Source organism: Zophobas morio, unplaced genomic scaffold (genome assembly GCF_036711695.1).
Source record: "Zophobas morio isolate AGI-343-1 ecotype UQ-CSIRO unplaced genomic scaffold, CSIRO_AGI_Zmor_V1 ptg000093l, whole genome shotgun sequence".
Lineage (NCBI taxonomy): Eukaryota > Metazoa > Arthropoda > Insecta > Coleoptera > Tenebrionidae > Zophobas > Zophobas morio.
The window spans coordinates 279,363-292,954 of record NW_026972198.1 but is presented as its reverse complement, the minus strand read 5'-3'; the positions used below and the strand labels follow the sequence as shown (position 1 = coordinate 292,954).

General features: G+C 36.4%; 2 protein-coding genes across 5 annotated transcripts; both read left to right on the top strand.

The window, feature by feature from the left end:
* The first annotated feature begins 269 nt into the window (after positions 1–269).
* On the top strand, positions 270–2,132 carry LOC135144302 (deoxyribonuclease TATDN1-like). The gene is made up of 13 exons (XM_064076310.1): positions 270–291; positions 349–447; positions 519–539; positions 597–641; positions 721–834; positions 882–998; positions 1,068–1,112; positions 1,163–1,208; positions 1,339–1,424; positions 1,485–1,602; positions 1,704–1,774; positions 1,829–1,970; positions 2,024–2,132. Exons 2-13 carry the CDS (start codon positions 429–431, stop codon positions 2,130–2,132), a joined length of 933 nt encoding a protein of 310 aa, XP_063932380.1. The 5' UTR covers positions 270–291; positions 349–428.
* A 3,650-nt stretch (positions 2,133–5,782) lies between these two features.
* LOC135144295 (uncharacterized) lies at positions 5,783–9,630 on the top strand. 4 transcript variants are annotated; one of them, XM_064076303.1, is made up of 7 exons: positions 5,783–8,145; positions 8,208–8,383; positions 8,517–8,794; positions 8,853–8,899; positions 8,969–9,032; positions 9,093–9,277; positions 9,385–9,630. In XM_064076303.1, exon 1 carries the CDS (start codon positions 6,453–6,455, stop codon positions 6,999–7,001), a length of 549 nt encoding a protein of 182 aa, XP_063932373.1. In that variant the 5' UTR covers positions 5,783–6,452; the 3' UTR covers positions 7,002–8,145; positions 8,208–8,383; positions 8,517–8,794; positions 8,853–8,899; positions 8,969–9,032; positions 9,093–9,277; positions 9,385–9,630. The 4 variants fall into 4 exon arrangements, with proteins under 4 accessions (XP_063932373.1, XP_063932372.1, XP_063932370.1 ...); XM_064076302.1 differs by having other exon boundaries at positions 5,783–8,383; positions 9,385–9,407; positions 9,462–9,630; XM_064076300.1 differs by having other exon boundaries at positions 5,783–8,383.
* Positions 9,631–13,592: the final 3,962 nt, after the last annotated feature.

Below are 13,592 nucleotides of genomic sequence, written 5' to 3'. Positions count from 1 at the left end.
ACTTAAAGGCTACTAAAGAGTGTATTGCCTTTTATGCTCTCGCTTTCACCTCCCATCCAGCTCATAATATTTTTGCCTTTCACTTTTTTTGTCATTAATTCGTTTAAAAGTTTAACGCAATGCTTTAAATAACCATTTTTTTCCGATTGGATAACTAACTTTATCACGTGACCAATTTTTTTTTTAAAGACTAACATACTATAGGTAAGCTCCCACTAGAGATATAAAGGTTAAATTATAGTGGTTATCCAAAATGTCACACAGCCGATCTTTATGGGCTGTAGCTCTCAGGTACTTTATTATAGCCTCGGGGTTAAAACCGCTGTGTTTTTACGTAATTATAAGTAGACTGTGATCTTGGAAGCTTATAAATAATAGTCTTCAAAGCTTAAAAAGATAATTTAAAGCTTATTAAGAATTTTTGCTCGATGAAATACAAGTTTATAGGTTTGAATAATTGTTGTATTAACTATCAACCTATTTATAACGGTGTTATACTTTACAATTGGCAATTGCAGATATTGGCGCTAACTTGACGGGTTTTTATTTATCAAATAAGTATAATATATAACTTGAATACGAATTTTTTTTATTAGATGCGATGTTTAAGGGCATTTATCATGGGAAAACATGCCATCCTGGTATGCTTGACACCTATCATACTTTATATATCGTATAGTAGAAAACTACTTAATCCGGTAATTTTTTGCACTTTTTTAGGCGATCTGTCGAGTGTTCTTAAGCGCAGTTTTAATAGCGGGTTAGAAAAACTGATCATAACAGGAGGAGATTTAAAAGAGAGTGAAAAAGCACTATCTCTCTGCTACTTGGACGGTAGCTAAATCTCTTTTCTTTGTTAATTGATAAATTAGTTAGTTTAGAAAGACTTTACTGCACTGTTGGTTGTCACCCAACACGTTGTTTGGAGTTTGAGACATTCCCTTCTAGCCACAGTTCCGAAAGTTATTATCATAATCTTCTAGCTTTAGCCAAATTGGGTTAGTCTTTTTTGCTTAATCTAATCTTTTGCATTTTTTTTACGTGCACTTTTTATTTGGCCCTTAAAGGCATCCAGCAAGGAAAAGTTGTTGCCTGTGGGGAGTGTGGGCTCGGTTTCTATAGTTTCTGTCTTATCTTAGTTATTAATACCGTACAACATAAGATTATTCGGATCGTTTGCGATTCTGCCCTAAACAAGTTCAAATGAAGTTGTTTCCTTTACATATTGTTATTAGTTTATTTGTTTAAATAGTTAAATAGAAAAAAATTCGTTAAGACTGTTGTTTTTAAACGTAAAAGTCTTGTTGAAAAGTTAGCCATTCTTTTTTGTAAACACAGATACTTTGAAAAACAAGTTGAACTTGCCGGAGAGTTAAGCTTACCTCTGTTTCTTCACTGCCGCAACTCGTTCAACGACTTTTTTGGTACCAATAGTTACCTTTTAAAAGGTTAACTGAACACCGAGAGAGCGGTGGGGGGCACAGAGATTTTGAATAGAAATCGCGACTTGATTATTGGTGGGGTTGTTCATTCTTTTGACGGTAGCCTAGAAGAGGCTTTGCGCTTCGTTGAGTCCGGCTTTTTTATTGGCATAAACGGCTGGTACGCTTTCATTCTTAATAAAATACCAAATATTACTCTTAACTTGGAAATCTTGTTTGCAACGATTTATTAATGTTACCAATAAATGCTCGCGGACTTAGTTCGTTAAAGACGGTTGCTAACCTGGAAGTCGCTCGGGCCATCCCTGCGGAACATTTACTTTTAGAAACGGGTAGTAGTGTTTATTACGGATGTTGGTACAGCTATTACCTTCCGATGCTTAAAGACAGCCCCTGGTGTGAAATTCGTCCTTCCCACTCCAGTTATGCTCTTGTTAAAACAAGGACTTCCAATACTGAAAAACGCGATAAAAGGAGGTGGTCCGAAGATTGTCAAGTGAAGAGCAGAAATGAACCGTGCAACATTGTGTATTCCCATTCTCCTTCTTAATTCTTTCGTCTCAAGTTGTTTTAATTTTCAGTCAGGTTTTGGAAGTTATCGCGGATTTAAAAAATGTTGATCCTGTCGAGTTGTCTGAAACCATATATGAAAATACAGAAACACTATTTTTTAGAAAGAAAAAGCAATAGGGAGCACTCTGATTCTTATAATTGCTGTAATAAAAATTTTTAGAAAAAAAAAAACTAACTTTTAGGAGAAGGTAGTTTTTTAAGAAAGTTGCAGTTTTCTGGAAGTCACCTAGAAATCGGCTTAGTTCTTTATAGATTCTTTATCCTTTTTTTACAGCTTTAAATTTTAATACTCATGAACACCCATACTTTGGTAAGTGCTCAATAGGAAGAGGGCTTGTAAGTACTAACTACGCTTTCCTGCTTCGAAAGCTCCTTTTAACTATACAGGTTAGAGTATAAAATACGCCAGTTACTTAGTGAGGCTCAGCGTTAACAGTACGGGATATATGGAGAGCTTACCAAGTTTAATTAATAAATTAACCATAGATCGCTATTCAGTTTATAGTTATATGAGTTTATGGTTTGCGATATCCATTTTATTATAGTAACAGGTAGGTTTAAGAGGACAAGGGTTAGAGGACATACTACGGTCACTAGTTTCGATTTATATAGTTAAGATCCTACTCTTTGTTAATAGTGTTACATAATACCCTATTTTAATAACACTCTTGTTAAGTTAAAATAATAAGACATTCAGACTACTAAAATTGTTCAAACGCTTTTATATATCTATGGTATTTTCGTATTTCTTAATAATTTGATGCTTTCAAGCTACTACTTAAAAAGATTTTATTTTTTCAGATTTAGGTTTATTGTTTTTTAATTTCTTGGTTTAATCCCAATTGTTTAATAGTCCGCAAAAAAAGATAACTTATGGCATACAAAATAAAAAATATTATAATAAGGTGTGGCTAGAGTATATATCTTTCTGTCACTGCATGTTTACCTTTGTTCAGGTTTTAAGCGAGTTCTTAACTGATCTAGAGGTTCAAATCCTCTAAAGGTAACATTCTCCTAAATTAAAGTAGTACATTGACAAATATTTACTATCGTATATTCTTTATTAAATTAATTGAGTTTTTTAAAGTAATTTAGCTTTTTTAACTTTTTTAAATATTTATTATTAACGAGCATGGTCAAGTCATAAGCCATGTTTCAAAATTTTAAATTTAACTATAAAAATTTTTTAATGAAATTTGAAAAACTTTATCAGTATAAAATAAATTTTTAAAAAAAAGATTTACTAATAAATTTATTGTAATAGAATAATATAAACACCAAAAACAAAGAAAAGTCTTATAAAGTTAAGCTGCATAGATATTTCACACAGAGAGAAATTAAAAAAGACAGTTGCTTTTAGTAGCGAAGACGAGAAGGAGAATAAAACCTAAGAAGGCGATTACGAAACACAACTCGACGTTTTTTCTCTTCTTGGTTTTTTAACTGTACATTCAACATTTTCTTAATTTTATACATATTGCATAACTAATTATAGTAATAAGTAAATTTATTTTTAAAAAAATTAAGGACCGTGACTTTTTCAATTCCAACCTAATTTTATTTTTTTTACGGCTATTTTTTTTATTTATAATTATGGCTATAATAACTGCTTTTTTAAATTATTTTTTCAATTATTGTTCTGTCGTTGTTGAATACAAACGTGGCAAAAGTTCTTTGATAGATTGTTAAATTAAATAAAGTGTGGTAAAATAGAAGAATTGTGTTCCGTAATTGCTTTACATAGGTGTGAGCATTCAGCGAGAGCGATATAAGTCATTAAACTTCAAAATCTCTCTTATCGCACCATCAAGCGATACAAAGTACTTAAAGTTACGAGGGAGAACTACGCAACCGGAGAGTCAACCCGTTGGGAATGGAACACACAAACTTGGGTACGCACGTCAGTGCTCTTAACGGCTAAGTTACGACTGCAACTCAATTTGATATGGCTTTACGCATTTTACTTGCTAAAAAAAAAGTTAATTCTCTTCGGCTATTTCGGATTACGCTCTGGTCGACCTCGCACTGTTCAGCCCAGCAGTCATATAAGCTGTTGATGGCCTTCGAACTAAATTTCTTTAAGGAATCCTAAAACGTCATCATTATGCATTTAAAAAATTAGATAAGGAGAAAAGCTGCTTCTAGGTCGGAACCCAATTAATAAGCATGAGAAATTCTTTTTACAGAAGAAAAAATTTAACTCTCAAGTAACAATTAAATTAGCAAAATGATAGATAATAAACGCATCAGCTCTATGCTGCCGAAAAGGGTTCTGTTATTTAACGAGGTCGTACTTCTTCCCCTGCGATATCTAGTTGAACGTTTCTTATTTTGGAACCGCACTAGCATAAAAATTCTAACTAATAATTACTTTCTCACCAATTAATTATATCAAGTTTTTAACTTTATACAATAGACCTAACATTTAAAAGATGAACTTAAGGATGTCAGTGATAGGTTAAACTTGGAATTTTACATTGTTATTTTTTTGGTTTATTTTGGTAAAGTGTATATAGAAAGATTAATAGAGTTTTCGTCCTTCCCCCTCTGTGCTCCCCGAATAGTTTTTACTTACAGTCGACAGGCTTGTTAAAGCAAATTATAATATTTAATATTAATTTTTGTTATTAATTTTTTTTTGTTATAACCACTTTTTTTTATTTTTTTTTATTTATCTAAGATTTATTTGTTTAAAAAATAAGTCTTTCTACTGAAGAAGAGCTGCGAACCTTTATTGCTAACTTATTAGCTGTCAATGTCAACGAAGAACTCAGAAAAGAGTTAGAATTAGGAAAAGCTAAACTTAAATGACCACATAAGAACTATTCAGAACAAACTAAAGTCTAAGAGAGATATGATGGCTAATAATAGTGTTAGCTTTACGAATCTGGTTCAGCCATAGACGTTTAAAACATTAGAAGAAAACGAGGGCTTAGAATTAAACAATAACGGAACTTTTAATGTGAAGTAGGGCTTAGAAATAATAATAATAGTAATAATTTGTAGTAATATTAATAGTTTTTCTAATAATAATATAGTCGAGAGCGACCACATTATTAGTACAAAAATAATTTTAGTGGTAAAAATTTGTAATATTCTTAAAAGCTTAAATAAGAGATGAGAGTAGTGAAATTTACGTAGACTTGGAAAAGCCTGTAAAAGCTTTACAGCACATCGTAGTCGTTGAAATGGGCAGCGCTTCTGGCACTACTTCCAACAAAAAAGAATGTTTAAATGAAATGTATCTCGTAAAAGAAAGATTCCCCCCGTTATTCTTTGTGAAAAACAAAAGTTGCCATTAATACAACTTTTGCAAACTAACGGCCTGAATATCTCACTATCAAGAGATACCCACCTTGGAACCAAGATATTTCTATTGACAGCTAACTATTACTGTTCTAAAACAGCGATCATGCGAGCTCAGAAGTTTCAATTCTTTTAATATCAACTACCTGAGGAAAAGCCTTAGCATTTGTCCTCCGTGGGGTTTACTGCGAACTCGATTTTTAAACCATTGAGGAGGGTTTGCGCGCTCAGGGCGTCACACCCCTCGAGTTGCGAAAATGCCACGGAGGGCACAGTCAATGTTGAACTTAAGAAGGGTTTTTTACCGCTAGCTTTAGTACGTATACCTAGAACTGAGACAAAAGGTGTTAGAACTGAAGACTTTCTCTCATCTTCAAATTAGAATGGAGAATTTTGGAAGAGTAACCGCGTTGGCCAGTGCCGTCGTTGTCAGACCTTTAGGCACACCACAAGCTTTTGCGCTGCGGCCCCGATGCGTTAAATGTGGGTGCGCCACATGACAGCCTTATGCATGCAAGTACGAGATAGTCCTTGTTGTGCAAATTGCGGAGAAGCGCGCACTGTGAAGGCTGCAATCACTTACTGTCCACCCACAAAGTTTACTCCGTCGGTGCTTACGCGCCATATCGTCACCCTGGGGATCTCTTACGCGTCTCGTTTGAGGACATATCTCATCAAGAATCGCCCACTATTCCTTTTTAGTTTCTAAAGTTCCTAGCCACGCTTCTACTGCTAAACTGATCAGCAATAGTAACAACCACAGCCGAAATTACGGCACAGCTGTTAGCAATTTAAACAACGAATTTATCCAACATACTTGGAACTGTGACGGGACTAAAAATCTGTTTGCAACGGTTTTCAAACCAAAGCCGCGTCGCTACATATGACTATTATTCTAGAATGCGATGGTGTTTGGAGTAAGTAGGTTGAGCTCCAGGAACTGTTACAAAGTAAAAGAATTGATGTATGCACCATCAACGAGACCTTCCCAAAGTCGCATTTAACACCACTCGATACCTCAGCTAGCTCTACAAAGTTCCGAGGCAGTGGGAACTTTTCTAAGGCAGACCAGGGGTTCTTGTCTGTGCTCGCTGTCTACGAATCCCCTTGGAAGCTACACCGCTCTTGGATATGGACGCCATTTTGGCGAGCGACTTCTCTGCTGTTTGGTGCAGGGGCCTCAATTGCAAGCATCCTTCATGGAACAGCCGAGCCGATAACTCGAAGGACCACATCCTTAAGGTCTATACTGCGCACGGGCTGTGCAAACTAGGTCCCCAGCGACTAACACACTCGGCGACTACAGGCACAATGGACGTACTGAATATCACCCTACTAGAAGATGTACGTCTCACAATGGGAATTGAAGTGCTCCACGTACTGTCCTCCGATCACCTTCCAATTATTCTCGAGATGGGCGACGAGAAGAACACATTGAAGCTTATCAGCCTCCCTTTTACCAACTGGGACGGATATACCGAGATTTTAGAGACCGCTATCCCTTTGTGTCCGTCAGTACCACCTACACCCGCTCTGCTGGATGACGCCGTCGCCTTATTCGAAAGCGCATTGGCCATAGCTCGCACTACTGATACAACAACTTGTGAAGTAACGTACCGCCCCAATAGGCTACCTGATAAAATAAAGTCACTTATCTGCCAACGCCGACGTCTTATCTGATTGGCCAAGTTGTCGAAGAGCGCCGAAGACAAACTTGCACTTAATCGACTGCACAGTTGCATAAGAAAGAAGCTCATAGCCCATTATAGCAATAAATGGGATGCCAGGCTCACCATATATCCTAATTAGACCATCGCAGTCATTCTACCTTCTGTTAATTAGTTCAAAATATTATAAATCGGGGACTTGCACCGATAGCGCCCCTTTGTGAAGGAAATATAGTAGGAGAGTGATGAAGACAAAACTTTAATTTTTTTGCTACACAAAACGTGACAGCTGCTCACTTAACTGCCAATGATGCGTTCCAACTGCTGAGCTTCCTTCTTCCCGATGTTCACGAACCATTTGAACTAGCTAATGTTGACGAGGTTCAAGCGATTGCCGAAGAGCTACCCAAACGAAAAAAAAGTCTGGCCCCGATGGCGCCACTATTGAGTTGCTGAAGAAATTGCCATCACCAGGGGTGCATTATCTGTGCCTCCAGGTAAAAGCTGCGATGGTCCTCGGCGTCTTTCCGGCCGAGGGGAGACGGCGGCTGTAGTGATGCTATCAAAGACACTCAAACCGGAATCAGCAACTAGCAGGTACCGACCCATCAGTTTCCTGTTAGCGGTCGGCACTGAGGGTGAGGCAGGCCATTTTACTGCGCCGTCTAAAAGAGGTCGTTAATGCTCGGGATGCCACGCCGGAGTTTTAGTTTGGATCCCGGTAAGGACACGCAACAACCCACCAGCGCCTCCGCTTAACTGAGTGAACCACTCGCGCTTTTAACTTTAAGAGGGTAACAGGCCCTGTTCTCTGACGGTGAAAAGGCATTTGATCAAGTTTGACTTGGAGGTCTGCCGCACAAACTACGCACGTTATCCGTTCCTCATGGTCTTTACAATGTGCTGAAGTCATATCTATATGACCGCGTCTTCAGCGCACGCGTGAGAGATACACAGTTGCTGCTGCAATTTCTGACTGCAGGGCCCCTTCTTCCGCCCCTTTAATTTGCTGTTTATATGAGCGACGTGCCCTTGCCTTCAAATCCACCTACACCAATCGCCCTCTACGCCAATGATACGGCCATTTACTCAACGTCGAATTCTCCCGTCCCGCTATGCAAGCATCTACAGCGCTATCTTGATACTCTTGCTAACTGGTGCCGTAATTGGAAAGTTTCTATAACTGCGATGAAGAGCAAATGCGCTTTTAATTACTAAGAAACACGTCCTCTTGTTAGCCCCCTTTACCCTTGATGGCGAGAAGATTCCGTGGTGTTCTCAAGCGAAAGACTTGGGAAATCCTCATCGACAACAAACTTTCCTGGCAGGCGCTCGTGGACTATGTAGTGGCGAAGGTCAAGGCGGCAACTAAGGCGCTTTACCCTTTACTAGGCGGTAATTGTTTATGTCTTACATCCAGTCAACGATAACATACTCGCCTGCTACTTAGACCTACGACTTCTTTACTATGCAGTAATTGTATATGCCTTACATCCAGTCAATGATAACATACTCGTCTGCTACTTAGACCTGCGACTCCTTTGCAATAGCGTCGGCCTTTCAAGTGCTACAGAACAAACTGCTGCGCGCGTTGACAAACTCTCCGTGGTTTGTGCGAGATGAAGCAAATGAAGCTCTTGAGACCAGGACCTGTGGCTGAACCCTTTAACCGTCGTCTTCCAACGTAACGCCAATGCCCTTTACCACAGATTAGCCAGGAACACTAATCGCCTGCTGGTGAGTGTACTTACTTACGAGCCTTGGGACGGAGGGACGGAGTACGTTATCGCCGCCCACGTGACGTGCGTAAGCGCTAGTTTTTGTTTGTTTATGTCAAGAAATAATGACGTCTTTTCGATTGAAGGCTGTTACGTGAGATGTCTGCAATCGCTTCTGATTGAGAGCTCAAAAGTATTCAAAGTTTTCTGACTCGCTCAAGCGCCATAAACTTCCATTTATAAACAAATTGATAAATATAAGGGAGCTCATAGTCGGGGAAGCATGACCAGTAGTGGTGCTGGTCAGTATCTCCAGGCGGCCTCGGGTCTTGTACATAAGGCTACTTATTCCGCTTGTGTTTTTTAGCGGCCTTCCACCACACTAGACCAAATATTGGAGCCCGGGCTGCATATTTCCCGCTTTTCTAGTCCTTCAGCACAGACATTATAGCTTTATATGTAAGCTGGTGAGCACTCATGCTCTAACCCCTACAGAAGAAAGGAATAAAGATTAAGCGGCTTAAGATCTCTTACGAACACCGGCTGTAGTATTTCAGTGCCTAGAGATAAAGTAAATAAATAGGCAACAGATTTTTCCTCTATTTTCTTTCCTTTTTTATTCTTCTTTGCTTGTTTCGCTTACCTTCTTATTACCACAATTTCTTTTTTGCTAAAAAGGCGTCGAACAGGAGATAAAATAGGTAAAATCTCTGAGAACCACTATGTTTTAAAATGACCACCAGTTTTTCATCAAGACTCAGCAACAGCTCACGAAGCAAATCTTCGCGCAAAATTTTGACATTTAGAATTGATCATTGGTCCTTATCAAATCCAGCCTTAACTCCTTAGCCTATTAAAGCCGGTCACAAGAGAAAAAGTCTGCTCTGCATGCTCCAAAAATTTGAAGCAGCTGAAGGCATTCCCTAATAAATGCAGTGACCGATATTGATATGTATAAGTTTTTTTACTCCTTTCAGCTCTATCCCTAGAGAACAAAGCAATTGATATTTTAACCCTTGCAGTCCAATAGACTGGATCTTAAAAACTATAAACAAGTAAACAAAAAGACAGAATGCAAAACTGAGTTCCCTATATCTATTAATAATTAAATATAGATACATATATATATAAAGCATAAATATAATAATTTTCGGGAACAATCTTGCGTTTCTTTATCTAACAGGATTCCTTAAATCATGGCCACCGAAACAATAATAAAGAGACTTGATAAGAATTTTAAAGATGCTTCTAGTCGCAACATGCGCCAGCATTGGTCTATACTTCGTGCTGAAAAATGAATCATCTCAACTTATATATTGGTACGCGCTGCCTTACATGACAGACCTCGTAGATTAAAAGCCTGGTGTACAATTTCGCGGTAGTTTTAAGTGTTCATAGCCCATTTATAGTTCTTATTCTTTAGAATTTGCTGTTTAATCCCAGTAATTTTACGTATAGTATTAATTTTATTTTAGGTAAGAACTTATAAACTGAATATGAACTTTTTTTTGTTATATTATATTAATGAATGGCACTTCCTGGGGTTTGATAGAATCACCAAACTTTGAATGCTTGACGCTTCTTAATAGGAATAGTTGCAAATATAACTGATGTCTAAGCGCATTTTTTCTGTCTAGATTTTAAGTAGGTAAATTTTCCTTCTAAGCTATATTAAATCGCGCGTGGTCCATTCCTACTACACGTATGTTACCTTCTCTAAAAAAAATTTGTATAAACCTATTTTTCTCTATAGATAACTTCTGGAAACTAGTACATTACTATGTAAAGCACAACATCCGAACCCTTATTAACTTTTAGGCGTTATTAGTATTTTAGTTCAATAAATTTGCTGCCTTATTTAAATTTATTGTTATAAACGCTACATTCAACTTGAGGAACCACCCAAGTGGGGGTTTTATTTGTCAAATGTAGAGGTTACAGGCCAAAAATCCTCGAGAATTTACATATATAAAACGTAATATAACTTAATTAAAAAATATACTATAGACAATAGAGTGATATCATATAGGTTGATCGGCAAACTAAATCACTGTAGACGCACCAAAATCAACCGTACAGAAAAAGGAAAAAGTTTATATAAAAACAGCAGCCGGTGGGCTCCATTTATTGTATATGCACGTGAATTGTGGGCCTTAGTTTTTTTTGGGTTAGATTTATTCGCCCAACAAAAAAGATGTTTGAAGCGCCAATGTAATGAACAGAATGGACCCAAATTTTTTGCACAAAAAAATATGTATATTGCACTAAAAAAAATTCTTAGTAACAGCAAGTAATAAAATATAGAAAAGTACAACTTAACCCCTTATAGGTTACTGGTTATTATGTTTATCACTGTCGCCTAGGTTCAATTTAAATGAAACAATCTCTGGTAAGTTTGAGTTTCATGTTCTAACGGATTAATCAGGAACCAAAAAAACATAAAAAATCGGTAAATTTAGTTACCAGTGAACGTAAAACAAATCTATTTTAAGCCCCAGAGTTTTGTCTTTTAGGGGTTAACACAGTATTTACTCAGTATATCGCCTTATTTTAAAACGAGCGGTCACTGCGGATTAATGCCGCACGGTAAGTGAAGTGTTTTTTTTAACTTAATGAAAACTGGTTAAGAATCGGTTTTAAAAAATCCACGTAAACAATATTTTAAATAGTATCATTCTATTCAGCAGGATTATAGATTTTAAACAAATTAAAATACAAGAAACTCGTAAAGTGATGTTTGAGAGTTTTTTTTTTATCAATTTCCATTTTATTGTCACTGCGTTTTTAGATTTAAAATTTTTTAATAACTAAGAAACAAATGCTTAGACAAATGTTGTTAGGCAAATTTTTAGGTTTTTAATCTACTGAAAATTAGAATAGAATTAAAACTTTCTACGTATTGGGGAAAATTCTTTAGGTGCGGGCTCTGACCTGCAAAAAAAAGTTGATTTTCAGCAAAATGACGTACCATTAGCAAATATATTTTGGGTTACTGTAATTCTTAACCAAACCTTCAAGTGGTACCTTCCTGAGTTCAGCTCTGTTTTGAGGAATGCGTTGTACTGCGGAAAGCTTCAGTATCTTAAATTGTCGTATCAAAAGGAATGCTTATAAAACAAGCAAAAACCAAAGTCTCGGTTACACAACTGTGGGTTTAGTAATACTGCACGAATCTAGGTGTTCTGCAGTACCATCACACCATATAAATATTACCTTAATTGAATGAATGTATACAAATTATACGACATACCTTAATAAAATTTAAAAAGAATAAAAATATATTTTCTTAACTAAATATAAAACTAATAAAAAAGGTTTTTTTATTGTACTATTAAAGCTTTTTCCCTTTAGCTAGACGTTTGCGTTGACTCTTTTGGTCTAACGGTATTAGCTTTGCCTAATCAGGTACCTCAACAAGTTTTAGTCGTATCTTCATCCACAGGACATGTTTTCATTGCAGATATTAAATAAAAATAAAGTCAAGTGCATTTGGATTCAAGTGTTTCATAAAATAATAGTCATGATTCATACGCCTTACCTAGATTTTCTAATTACCGAAATTTTTTCATTTCTCTTCTTTTTCTTTATAAGACAGTTTACAATCCGCGCTAATTTCCTCTTGTAAGACTTTCTTGTTATGGTTGATCGCCGAAGAGGAAAGATCCATTGTCGCAGAAACACTGATGCAACTTCACTTAATATTTTATAACTCGGAGATTCAGGCTCTCTGTCTTCTGACCATTTTAATAATTATTGAACACAATTAAGAAATTGACACACTGGAAGTCTTTTTCGAAGCGTGTGTTCCTTTTTTATTAGCCTTGTTTCTTCGAGTCCATTATTTCTTTATATCAGTTAGAATTCTTTAACACCCATTGCAAAAAAAATAATTGAGAAATCTGTAGTACGGTGACCAACTTCTGTGCTCTAATTCTCTAAGAAAAGTTGAGATGCTTTAAGATACGTACTTTCGTCTTTACTTGTCAGTAAAGCATAGGAAATCGTGTTTTAAAATTTTAAAGACACATTTTCCCAAAGTATTTTTCTATATTTTTTAAACCAAGAGAGAAAGACGTTACCGAAAATATATGTAAGTCCCTGAGTAAGTAATGGATTCGCTGGCTTCGGCAAGGAGTATTAATGGTTTCCAAGATAGATGAAAAATACGTGAAGCTTCGAAAATAAAGCTGAAGTCAGTTAAACTTTCACCCTTGCAGACAGCGATAGCAAATGGATGAAAGACGTGGTTGTTACTCGTCCCCAGGATCATTAGGAGATGTCCGAGCAATGTTATGAAACCTGGCGTCAAACTGTACCATTTTTTAATCTTTTAAAATTTCCAGTAGCCCTGGAGTCGACAATACAACTTTTATATTTTGTTCATCTGGATTTAATTACAACAAACAGTGATAGTTCAGCACAAGAAGCTCGTCTTTAGAATCAGAAAAATTTTCTCCTTGTTTCACAGTGTTAATTTCAGCCCCAAATAGGGTCGGGATTTCCATACTTAATTTTTGACTGTTTTAAGTCTGGTTAACTTTGAATTTATAGAGGCCCATAACATTTTTCTGTTAATAATGGCTAATATGGTAGTGACTATTAAAAACCTTATTTTTCTTTGATTTACTTTGACTTTCAATTAAATTTCTACTACTTAGTTCCTTATTTTTATAAGGGTTATTATAAGGGTTATGCCAAAAAAAGCGAAATTTTTTCACTTGCAGAATGCTATAACAAGTATAATCCAGCTGGACACCCTTTAACTAACAACGATACTCGTCTTTGCATCCATCTTATATATTTTTATAAGATGCTTTTTCCTTATATTCTTTGATAAAACTAATTTCTTTGCTTCTTCTGCTGAATTAAATTCTTGGCGTTTAATC